General features: G+C 33.3%; 1 protein-coding gene across 1 annotated transcript in view; it reads right to left on the bottom strand.

Annotated features, from left to right (window-relative positions):
- Nucleotides 1-13,036, bottom strand: part of strn (striatin, calmodulin binding protein) — a 38,785-nt gene that overhangs the window by 4,172 nt on the left and 21,577 nt on the right. Inside the window, exons 8-17 of the mRNA XM_052568627.1 lie at nucleotides 11,185-11,295; nucleotides 8,546-8,689; nucleotides 8,353-8,462; nucleotides 7,327-7,502; nucleotides 5,988-6,035; nucleotides 5,494-5,615; nucleotides 5,088-5,255; nucleotides 3,050-3,196; nucleotides 2,734-2,835; nucleotides 891-977 (exon numbers count right to left, since the gene is read on the bottom strand). Of these exons, the coding sequence (XP_052424587.1) occupies nucleotides 891-977; nucleotides 2,734-2,835; nucleotides 3,050-3,196; nucleotides 5,088-5,255; nucleotides 5,494-5,615; nucleotides 5,988-6,035; nucleotides 7,327-7,502; nucleotides 8,353-8,462; nucleotides 8,546-8,689; nucleotides 11,185-11,295 (1,215 nt within the window). The remainder of the gene's footprint in view (nucleotides 1-890; nucleotides 978-2,733; nucleotides 2,836-3,049; nucleotides 3,197-5,087; nucleotides 5,256-5,493; nucleotides 5,616-5,987; nucleotides 6,036-7,326; nucleotides 7,503-8,352; nucleotides 8,463-8,545; nucleotides 8,690-11,184; nucleotides 11,296-13,036) is intronic.

The following is a 13,036-nucleotide window of genomic DNA, read 5'->3' as shown; positions in this document are numbered from 1 at the left end:
TGAATATTATAATATGAACTGCTTGTATGTGGCATCAAGTCACTGTAATAATGAGTGAGTCATTGAGCGAATCATTCAACTGATTTGTTCAGACGGTTGATTCATTCAGAAGTGAAGCAAGTGACTGCATTTATGAATGAGTCACTGAATTACTGACTCTCTCAATTCATTCAAAATCCTGATTTACTCAGAAACAAAGCAAGTTACCGTCTTGATGAACAAGTCACTGAATCATTGACTCACTCAATTTGTTCAAACAGCTGATCCATAAGCCTCTTTATGAATGAGTCATTGAATCATTGACTCACTCAACTTGTTTAAAAGGCTGATTTATTCAGAACTGAAGCCAGTGACTCTCTATGTCACCTGTATCACTGACTAAACCAATTCAATCAAAAACGTAGATTCGTTCAGAAACTGAGTGACTGCATTTATAAATGAGTCACTGAATCACTGACTCACACGATTTGTTCAAAAACATATTCATACAGAAACGAAGCCAGTGTCTGTCTTTGTGAATGAGTCACTGAATCATTGACTCACTCGAATCATTCAAAAACTTAGATTTGTTCAGAAACAAAGCAAGTGATTGCATTTACGAACGAGTCACTGAATCACTGACTTGCTCGATTCAAAAACTTGTGGTGGCTATGTTAAATGCATTAATCATTTTAACACATTCTTTTCATAATTAATCACATCAAATGAACACAATATATTAACACAGCCCTACTTATAATAAAAATACAGAAAATGCATAAACTGAACTATACAGGTCTTACATGCAAAGCGAAATCAGAGTAAACTGTTAACACTTTGGAGTTGAACCTGAACTAATAAAAGAACAACATTACAAGTGTTTGCACGACTTGACGTTCTCGAGTACTTACTACCAGACATCAGATAGAGACCGTTGGGATCCACCGCAAGACTGGTGACCGCATCCAGATGAGCCACCATCGAGTGAATCAACTTGCCTGGGAAGAAACAGCAACATATATTAATATATACATAAAAAAACGATTTAACTATTTACGTTTTTTTTAAAGCAATCTCTTTATTGTTCACTCCTTAATCGATTCTGTTTCTGTTTCTTAATGCGTTCCTCTGTATTTTTACTGTTCTGAAACAGTTTTGTCTTAAAAAATAAAATAAAATAAATAAAAAATAGAAACACTAAGAAAGTCTGGTATCTTTATGTTTAGTCATCATATCCAATACAGCATCATCTTTTCTAACAAGATTTTGGCCAAATGTATTAAATGAAAAACTGTCAACGCTTTAAAAATATCAAAGTGTTTTTTTCAAGACATTTAAAAATGTTTGCTAAATGGTTAAGAAAAAAAGCTACTCGTATAAAATTATGTATTGAGAGAAAAAACACAAGTTGCGTAGGCTGTGCATCGCATTTTATTATTACGGTCAGAAATAATGCAGTCTAAAATATAAAATGAAATGTTATCAAACATTATGAACACAACTAGGCTATTTTAGTTAAGAACATCCTCTAAAGCTATTAGTATTTATGCTATAAAACATCAAGCTAAAGCAAATTAATTTAAAAGTGAAACTGAATTGTTTTCCCTTCTAAGAGAGGAAACTTTATAATTTATGGTCATACAGCTAAAAGCAAAACATTATTCAAAACAGTTTAACGTATGCAACAAAACCCCAAAAAAACAACTGTAAAATAACAAAAATAGCTTTCTTTTTTGTTTTCCTTTCCATGAACTTTGGATCTTGTCAAAATGAACTGGAACTCGGCACAATTTCTTCTTTTGCGTTGTTAATATTTAACATGCTACATTTTCACTTAATGTAATCCTAATGTTTGATGGTTCGGGACATATTCTTGGAAAAACTCTAATGCTATGTGCACACCAAACACAAAGAGGATATACTCATTGAGTTATTGCTTGTAGGATGTTTTTCTTGTCATTTGCGCAAATAAAATAATTGGTAATGCTCTCCGGTTCAGAGCCCTGGGTCTTTTTTATAATAACACAAATCGATATTTTTATTCATCAAGGATGCATGAAACTGAAAAAAATTACAGTAAAGACATTTATAATGTTATTAAAGATTTCTATTTCTGATAAATGCTGTTCTTCTGAACTTTCTGTTCATCTGTGAATCTCAAAAGAAATAAAATGTATCACAGTTTCCACAAAAATATTGAGCAGCACAACTGTGTTCAACATTGATAATCATGATATCTTGGGCAGTAAATCATCATATTATTCATGATTTCTGAAGATCATGTGACACTGAAGACTGTTTTGAATAATAGCGTTTGTGTGTGTGTGTGTGTGTGTGTATAAATACATTTACATATATATTCTAAAACTAATAATAATCAACATAATAATAACAAAAACATCATTAATGGACCGTTTTCACAAGACTGTGTTAAACGGCCATCAACATCGAAATTTCTCGAAAAGTTTTTCATTTTTGTATTTTGAAGAATATTTATATTTACATTTAAAAAACTATTATTTGTACCCCTTTTTTTTATTTAATTGAAAGTTACCAAAACAGTTTTCTTTTGCTATTTTTAGCAAATGGGAATGCAAAAAAATATTTGTAGTACTTTCCCATTCACTGCTCTTCAAGTTAACCCAACTACGACGACTTCGGCTGCTGAGAAACCCCGGAAATGTGAAAGGGTCCCTAATCAAAGTAATAACACTAATAAAGTGAAGCGGTTTAGTCTGAGCTGTGTTGGGTCACCTGTGTTGTTGTCGTAGAAGCGGATGTGTCGGTCCTCCTGTGCTGTGATGCTGATGGGAAGCGTCGGGTGACTGAGCACTTTATTAATCTGACACGGTGCATCTGAACATCAAACACATCAACATCAGAGAGCATCATGGGACTTTTCCCTTCATTGATAATTAGACTATTATAATTAGATGCATTGAGATTTCTGGATTATTTTCTATGTCAAGCATCAATAAACTAAAAGGGATGATGTCACTAGTGTGATAACATAAGTTTCAGGTTTCCAGAGTCCAGAAACATGTGGCTATGATCTCAGAAACTGTCGTACCGGGTTCTCCGGCCGCTTGCGACTCGAGCTCCAGCACCAGCTGTCGTGTCTCCATGTTGAAGATCCCCGTCCTGCCGTTAGTGAAGGATGTGACCATGTGAGCCGGATCACTGCAGACCAGATCCACCGACGACGGGACGCCCAGCTCTGAAACACACAGAAAACAAATCTGTCATGAGTCTGGGCTTGCATTAAATTCACTGCTGAGATCTTCTCAACATAATCACCAATCCAAGACAAAACCACAGCAATTCATAAAGTAAACTGTTGTTTGTTTAAACTGCAATAAATTGTTCTTTATTTTTTCAATAAAGTTAATTTATAAATGTCATTCATCACGAATGACAGTAGGAACAACAACAACAAATTAATTAATAAAATAAATATTATTTTTAGTGCTGTCAAGCGATTAATCTCATCCAAAATATTCAGATTTTTGTAGTTTTTTTAAAAGTTGATAGCTATTAGGGTGGGTTATAGGGGGTTAGTTGATATTATATTAGTTAGAAATATTTTACTATATATATTGTAATTCATCAGAAAGTAATAAGTGTTGTCAAACGATTAATTGGGATTAATCCAAAATAATTATTGTTTACATAATATATCTGTGTGTACTTTTCAATAATAAAAAAAATAATAGTTTGCAACTGTAGTGTGAGCCAACTTTTTACATTTTTACTTTATTTTATTTTGGGGTCTATTTTAATGCTAAAATAAAATGAAATTAAAATATAATATTAAATGTAATATTTTTTCTTTATGAACCGATGTGTGGTAAATTATACTTCCACTTTATTAGATTGTCATTTTGGGTCCATTTTAGTGCTGATAGAATCTAACCATCATAATTAATTAAGAATTAAAAAGGATCATTCACTGATAAAAATAAAACAAATTTGGTATAATCCAAGTCATGAATGACAGTAAAACGAAACAAAATTTCTTTTTTGTAATTAAATTTATAAAATTAAATAACACACACATATACATATATATATATATATATTTATTATTATTATTTTTTGTAAACTGATGTGTGGTAAATAATTCATTAATTCAAGACGTTGCTATGTTTGGGTAAATTTCAATGCTAAAATAAAAAATAAGATAAAAATCTAATATATATTAAAAATAAAAAAGTATAAAAATAAAATAAAATATTTCTGTGTGGTAAATCCCTCTTTAAACAAACAAAAGATCATTCACAAACATAAAATATAATACAATTTGTGCTGTCAAAATTAGTGCGTTTATGCATGCAATAAATTTTTTTAAACGCAGGGGCGGACCTTGGGTTGTCCACCCCAATCACAACTGTTGCTTTGGTCTCTTTTTTCTATTTTTTCGAAACAAAAATTGTTTATTTAGATGTGCAGAATGACTTCACGGGCACAATAAACTGGACACCTGTACCGTTTCATTTTATTTAAAAGTGATTGATTTTTTTTTATGTCTAATAAATTTTTTTAATTGATGGCTCTCATTTATACTGTAATGTATAATGGATATAGCCAATGGTTAAATATAAGGGTGAAAAAATCTAATAAAAAAAAAGCTTGCAGACAAATGAAAAAAAAAGATATATTGTATTTATGTTGTTTGTACATTAATTTGAAGATTGCATATGAAACACAAAAGTATATTTAAAAACCTTCAATGTTAGGTGAGAGTAAATGCGATTAGTAAAAAAAAATGACAGCACTAAATAAAACAAAAAAACGTTAGCTGTTGTAAATTCACTGTAAACCTCGGCTTCACGGTTAATCCATACACATAGTAAGGTTTCACGAAATAAAACCGCGCAAATGAAGTGTAATGATATTAATATCAACAGTATTCTTCCACCAAACAATGCAGCTCCTCAGAAACAGTTGAGGTTGTTACAAAGTGGTTGCCGAGCAACACAGAAACATAAACAAAGGTGAATGTTACATTGTAGAGTCATTTAGAACAGCTTTGAACTTGTCTCAGCCAATCAGAATCAAGGAGCGGAACTCTCTGTTTTCTGATAGTTGTTTTGGGGGGTGTTCAGTACCTTTGTTCTCGTTGAAGACAGCGATGGCGGGTGACGTATCCGCTGCGCTCCACAGCCTCACCGTCCCGTCAGCAGAGCACGACAGCAGTCTGTGATGAGCCGAGCTGTACACCAAACCCCAGACTGCATCTGTGTGTCCAGACAGCGCCCCCCGCAGCACCGACGGCTCTACAGCAGACACAGACACACACTTCATGATTAGTAATACGCATTGCTAAGAACTTCATCTGAACAACTTTTAAGATGCTTTTCTAATATTTTTTGCTCCCACAGATTCCAGTTTTTCAAATAGTTTTCAAATCTTGAAAACGTGACTCTTGATGTTTTTGTGGTCCAGGGTCACACACATGTGTTACACACTCACTCTCGGACACACACTGATGTCTGCAGGGGATCAGGGACGTACCGTATGAGTCGTACGGATCGATGTTGGGGCTCGGTGTGTTCCAGCACTGAATGGACGCGTCCAGACCGCCGCTGAAACACTGCTCACCGCTGGAGCTCATCACCACACACAGAACCGGACCCCTGCACAGACCACATTAGGACAAAACATATCTCTTTACGAAGCTTTCTGTCGCAGCTGAAGAATACGAGCATCAGCAGCCTACAGAACACTTACAAGAGGAACTTTTGCCTATGCTTTTAACAAAAATACCACAAGAAAAACAACTAGACAAAGGTTAATTTCAAATATTAAAGTGTTAAAGCCAAGTAAAGATTCAGTAATATAACACGAACAAACATATCTATTAGCAATTAAATCACATTAAATGCAAACGCAGGAATTGTTAAGCAGAACCGAATCGTCTTATTGAATATCTGGTTCTTGGAAATTCGGAACTGGTTTTTGATACCCAACTCTAGCGGATATAAGCTGTGAACGTGATTGAGATGTACCTGTGAGCCCTGAAAGTGTAGATGGGCTCCACATCCAGAGCGGCGCACCTGAAACAACAACAACAACACTGCTGAATAATGCTGAAACTGAAATAAAAACAAATTAAACATGAATAGTATCGTATAAATAGGACTATATAAAAACGATTTAATAAAAAAAATAAAATAAAAAATAAAATAAAAATTAAAGTTAAATAATAATATTAAAAAAGATAAAAAAAAAAAAATTTAATTTAAATAGTAGGTCTGTCAAACAATTAATCGCATCCAAAATAATTGATTATGTTTATATAAATACAAACACATGCATTTATACATTTCAGAAATTTTTTTATGTTTATTAAATATATTTATTTATAATATAGACATGTAAATACAAGTAAATTAACTATAAAAAATTAACTAAAAAAAATTGTATGCGACTTATCATGATTAATCGTTTGACAGCACGAGTAAATAGTAATATTAAACCTAAATGGTAATCTAAAAAACAATAAAAATATAAAACAATAATTTTTTTTATTAATTAATTAAAACATTAAATTAACACTGAAATTAGTGTTACTAATTTTACAACACTAATTAGTGTTGTCACGGTACCAACATTTCAGTATTCAGTACCAATACCAGTGAAATCCACGGTTCTCGGTACCAAAGTAAAACACAACAATATGCTAATTAAAAAAAACAAAAACACTTGTTATCACTAAAAATAAAACTAATGCCATTCTTTATCCTTATTTACAATTGTGTTTAAAGTTTTTCTACAAGTAATATAATTATGAGAAACAGTAAACAAGTTTCGCCCAAATTTTATTTGTCTTTTAATTAATGAAATTTAAACACATTTTATTTTTTGATAAATAAACGAGATTTGCTATTAAAATTAAAACATGGAAGAAATATTGTGTTATTTACTTCTTAAAAAAATTAAGTTTTATACATTTTTTCTACAGTAGTAGCAGTATCACATACATTTTAGTAAATAATAGTAATATTTCTAGCACAATGTCTTTATGTCGAAATGAACTTTTATTTATTATTTTAGTACCGACTTGGTACCGAAGTACTGGGTCTTTTGACAACACTAATTAAAATGATATAAAATTAACTAATAAAAACTGATGCAAATATTAAAGGGATAGTTCACCTTCAGTTAGTCCCCATTGACTTGCAGTGTTTTTTTCCCTTTCTATGGAAGTCAATGGAGACCAGAAACTGAAGGTGAATTATCCCTTTAATGTTTAACTTCAATTTATTTTAAAAAATCGAATTTAATGAAAAAAAAAAAACATGAATGAAAACCCCAGTATGATTCACAGTGTACTGAGTCTCTCACTTCTTGGCCGGAGCAGTTTTCTGCAGGTTCCACATCTTGAGCGTGTGATCTTCAGACGCGGTGATCAGAACCGGCTCGATGGGGTGAAACGCAAGACCACGGATCGAATCAAAGTGGTTCCTGAGCGTGAACTTGGGGTTCCACGTCTTCCGCAGAGCGTCTTTATTATTAGTGATCTGAGAACAACATTCACAAATACAGAACATTTACACTGAAATTAATACTAGCTGTCATTGAGACATAATTCAGTCAGAATATAGGTGTATTAATAAAAAAAGGAAATTTTTTAACAGTATCAAATATATGTATGTATATATGTATATATATATATATATATATATATATATATATATATATATATATATATATATATATATATATAAAAATAAAACTAAAACAAAAAAAAAACCTATTTATGTATAATAAAAAAAAAAAAACTAAAAACAAAAAAATTGCTAGAGAAATAAAATTAAGAATAAAAAAATAAAAACATTAATAAAAACTATATTATCTCAATAATTATTTTGAGATTTTATTTTTATATTTCTGTTTTAATTTTAGTGTAATTGTTAGCAATTTTGTTGATTGTAAAAATATAATTATATAGTATTTTATATGATATAGTTTTAGTTATTTAAGTAATTCAACAAAGATAAGAAATCTTGCCTTCGCAACAAGCTGAAATAAGTCAACTTTTATAAAGTAAATTTGTTTTTATTTAAACGCTAAAATCAAAATGAAAGTGGAAATAGTAAAAAATACAAACTGATATGCATCATGATATTAACATACATTATAATATAAATAAAAACTATAATAGTATCAACATCATCATCATTTTATTTTTATATCACGTTTGTAATTTGAGCTTTTTTGTTTGTTTCGTATATAGTTTTTTTTAAACGTTTTTTTTATTTTAGTACTTCAACTTTAAAAACAATAAGAAACGTCGCATCGGCAGCTAGCGGAGTTATTGCAACCACTTGAGATTTTTATTGAAAGTGTGTTTATGGCGTGTGGACTCACGTCGTAGGACAGACTCTCGGCCTCGTTGGCCACGCTGAGTCCGGCCAGCTCTCCGAGACCCAGCTCGCTCTCCAGAGCCTCGTCTGTTCCCATGAACGTCAGCGCTTCCACTGCACACACACACACACACACACAGGCAGGTTGTTAATAAGGCTACTGTCTCTTTAAGAGCGCACACATGCAGTACACATACCCTCGTCGGTGCGTCCCAGCGGGGGGTCACTGAGGCGGGGCATGCTGGGACGGGACGGAGGAGCCACCGGCGGCTGGATGGACGACAGATCCTCCGCGTCACGCAGGTTAGCTAACATATCCTGCAGCTTACAGCGGTTCGGCCCTGAAACACACCACAACAACCACTCCTCATCTGAGAAATTCAGCCCACCTTTCACCAAGATTTACAGTTTTCAACAATTTTTACATCAGTTTTCTCCTTCTATGCTTCGTCTGGGACAGAGAAGCCCAAACGTTTTAATACAGGAGCCAAAGATCAAACTAACAAAAAGACAGAAGTAAATGGTGCATATATCCAACTATATTATATTCAAATATATTACATTTATATTTTTTATTTAATAATTAAACAAAAATGTAAATAGCAATTTTTTCAATTAATTTTTTGCTTATTTATCTGTATTATTTTACAAAAATAAAACAAACAAAATGTAAATTAGAATTGAAGATATGGTGGATTTCAGTGGTTTTCTACACTTATCCAGGAGAAAGTCATATAATAAACACAGCTATACAGGAATATGATTGTTGTAGTACTAGATTACATAAAAATACACTACAGTTTATTTTAATAAATAAATAAAAATATATTACATTTTATTTCTTTGAAATAAATAAACATTTTTTTTTTAATTTTGTACAATTTACAAAAATAAAATAAAAAACATATTAAAACAAAAATGATTTTATTGTCATCTAGTCAGATGTTCAATGGTTTTCTACCTCAACCAGGAGAAATCAAGACAATAAACACTGATATACGCAAATACATTTTTATATTAATATTATATTCAAATGTATTAAATTGATTACACTGTATTTTTTTTAATAATAAAAAAATTATACCAAAAATGTATAATAATAATACCAAAGACATTGTAATTTACTGCTATAGTTTTTGTGAATACTTAAAATTAGATTTTACCATTACATTTTCTGATTTCATGTTAATTTTAGTTAAAGTTATAGTAATCTTATTGTATTTTTGTCATTTTTAGTAGTTCTATTTTTTTATACATCAAATAAATGAAGAAAAATATTTTTTTTTACATTTCATTTAACATTTATTTTATTTCATGTGGTGAAAACGGTTTCATATATATATTTTTAATTTGATTTAGTTAACTGTAATAACTGTGGGTCATCAAAGGTCATCAAAGGTCAACCCTGGTCGAGGCTTAGGGTTCAGTTTAACTTTGCTCTCCTGGTCAAAGGTGGACTGTTTTCTGATTTGGCACGATAATAAATCAGTCAGAATTAAATGGAAAGGAAATGAAGCACTGGAATAAAAATCAAGAGAGGAAAAATTAGAGTGATAATTGATAAAGTGAAGAAAGGAAGGGGCGGAGCCTGAGTATAAACACACCCCATCTACAGAGGGGCGGAGCAAACAAGCCACACCCCTCTCAGAGCACCAGCATAAATGCAAAGAGAGCAACAGAAATGAGCAGCTGAAGAACAAAATGAAGAACAGAAAGAGTAGTTGAGTGAGAGGTGCAGCTGGATCCTAAAAGAAAAGCCGATGGGAGGAACAGAAGAACACAGGACGGATGAGCGACGGGGACGACTGAAGAGAGCGGCTGGATTCTTTCTCAAACTAGCCAATGGTTTATAAAAGAAATTATACAGATATATAAGAAGAAACTAGTGATAAACCGATATATCAGGCCAAATAAACCTTTCTGACATGAACAGAAACATCTAATGAATATATAAATGAGTGAATCTCACAACAAACATGACGTGTTTGGATCAGATTTCATAACAATAAAAATAGAGAATTTATGAATATTATAAAAAAAATTTGACAAAATTATTCTGCATAAAGAAAATGAAAAAATTTACTGTAAATTAAAGATACATTTACAAGAAAAAAGAAAAATAAATTAATAAAAAAATAATATTTCAGTCTTTCTACTTCAAAATTTCACTTAAAAGTTTTATTTTTAATTAAAGTAAAATTGCAAATTAAAGTAAATTCTACACGATTATTTAAATGCATTATGATTTGTTATTTTTATGAATATTAAACATATTTAACCCTCCTTTGTTTTTTACAGTAATCTAGTAAAACATTTTTTATTAATAACCAGTAAAAACAATTTGGGGTTCAAATAATGAAAAAAAATTTTTTTTAATAAAATTATATATTCTTAATAGTCCTAAATGTATCTAAAAATATACATAACATATATAAATAACACATTTAAAATCAAACCTAAAATTATTCAGACACCAGATAAATATTTTATTTAATTTTTTACTGGTTAGTGCAGGACACTATAGTTTATTTATCTAAGAGAGGACAGCAAAATAACATAAACTGTGATCTAAAAAATTCTTCATACAGTTGACTTTTTGGAAATGTGGGACCAAAACTGTGATTTGACTCTTTGACCTGTGTTTTGTTACATACCTGTCTATAAACCGTGATTACGTGAGAAAGTGTCTGAATGAACCCAGTTTTGACTGTTTGTCCCTGAAACACGACCTGGCCGTGTTTGTGTGAGATCGCAGATATCGGTTGAGCACTAGAAGAAACCAAAGAGTGAAGAAAGCAAGAGGCGGCGGCGAGCGAGAGGTTCCTGTCCCACTTACTCTTCACCCCTTTCTTGCCCTTGCGCTCCTTCTTGTACTGTTCCTTGAGTTTAGAGATCAGACCCTCATCCACGTCCCAGGACTCAGACGAGGGGCTCTGCTCTTCCTTCTCTACACGGAGGAGGGAGGAAGACACGTTACACGCCTGACTCGGATCCAGACGTGTGCAGCTATCATTACGTCTGTGTGAACGTCCTGAACACTGCTGAAGTCATGAGACACACACGGAGAGATCTGACAGCAGATGAAACCCTTCCACAGGTGTGTGAACCAGAAAACACAGTCCAGTTCTCTTCAGAGACTCACCAGAGATGGATTGAGGGGTAGGGAGTGTGTGTGTGTGTGTGTGTGTGTGTGAGAGAGTGTATAATGACATGGGTATGACACAGGTATTACAAGGAGTTTCCTGTGAGGGTTAGGGTTAGGTGTAGGGTTGGTGAAGGGACATAGAATATACAGTTTCTACAGAATAAAAACCATTACACCTATGTGTGTGTGTGTTTGTGTGTGTGTGTGAACTTGTGTGTGAGTGTGAGCGTGTGTGCGTGTTTGTGTGTGTAAGTGTGTGTGAACGTGAGTGTGTGTGTGAGTGAGCGTGAGTGTGTGAGTATGTGTGTGTGTGAGTGTGAGTGTGTGTGTGAGTATGTGTGTGTGTGAGTGTGTGTGTGCGTGAGTGTGTGTGTGAGTATGTGTGTGAGCGTTAGTGAGCGAGAGTATGTGTGTGAACGTGAGTGTGTGTGTGAGTGAGCGTGAGTGTGTGAGTATGTGTGTGTGTGAGTGTGAGTGTGTGTGTGCGTGAGTGTGTGTGTGAGTATGTGTGTGAGCGTTAGTGAGCGAGAGTATGTGTGTGAGCGTGAGTGTGTGTGAGTGTGTGTGTGAGAGAGAGTGTGTGTGTGTGTAAGTTTGTGTGAATGTGAGTGTGTGTAAGAGAGAGTGTGTGAGTGTGTGAGAGTGTGAGAGTGTGTGTGTGAGAGTGTGTGTGCGCGTATCTGTGTGAGCGTGTGTGTGTTTGTGTGTGTGTGTGAGAGTGTGTGTGTGTGCATCTGTGTGACCGTGTGTGTGTTTGTGTGTGAGTGTGAGTGTGCTGGGTGTGTGTGTGTGTGAGAGTGTGTGTGCGCGTATCTGTGTGTGTGTGTGTGTGTGCATCTGTGTGAGCGTGTGTGTGTTTGTGTGTGAGTGTGCTGGGTGTGTGTGTGTGAGTGAGTGTGTGAGTGAGTGTGGTTTTTGTGTGTGAGTGAGAGTGTGTGTGTGTGTGTGTGTGAAACACAGGAGGAGACAGAACTCAAACACTCAGTTCATCTGATGCTGCTGTGAAACTGAAACAGTCATCGACTGCAGAGAAAGAAGCAGCAGCTGGTGTTTGTTCCTGTAGGATTCTGGGAAACATGATTAATAACCTGCAGGACACTTCTCCGAGGATTTCAGTCTCACAGTCACTGTACGCTAAATCAACCAGAGGAAAGTCTACGATAAAAGATCTAATTCATATCATCACTGTAAACTAAATATGTTTTTTTTTGTTAATAGAAAACTATGATTAAATGTTCTGATATTTTACTAGTGTGCTATCCCTGTATAACTATTACACCTTTCGCTTCTTTCTTGCTAGTTTACATGTTTATTTTTATTTGCATGTGTATTTTTCCCTCAAGATTGTGACTATTTTTGCTGGAATATGTTTTCTATGTGGACTGCAGCTGAAAACAAGCCCTAATTACTAAATCTGGCTCATTTGCATGATATATTTGAGTACTTGTGTTAATTAATGTGCACTGTCCCTTTTAAAATAAAAATAAAGCACACAGATATTCTCAAAGAAAACTGCTGTTTTAAATTATAAAACTATCATATT

This window comes from Carassius gibelio, chromosome B11 (assembly GCF_023724105.1).
Source record: "Carassius gibelio isolate Cgi1373 ecotype wild population from Czech Republic chromosome B11, carGib1.2-hapl.c, whole genome shotgun sequence".
NCBI lineage: Eukaryota > Metazoa > Chordata > Actinopteri > Cypriniformes > Cyprinidae > Carassius > Carassius gibelio.
Note: the sequence above shows the minus strand (reverse complement) of the source record. Positions and strands in the feature narration are given on the sequence as shown.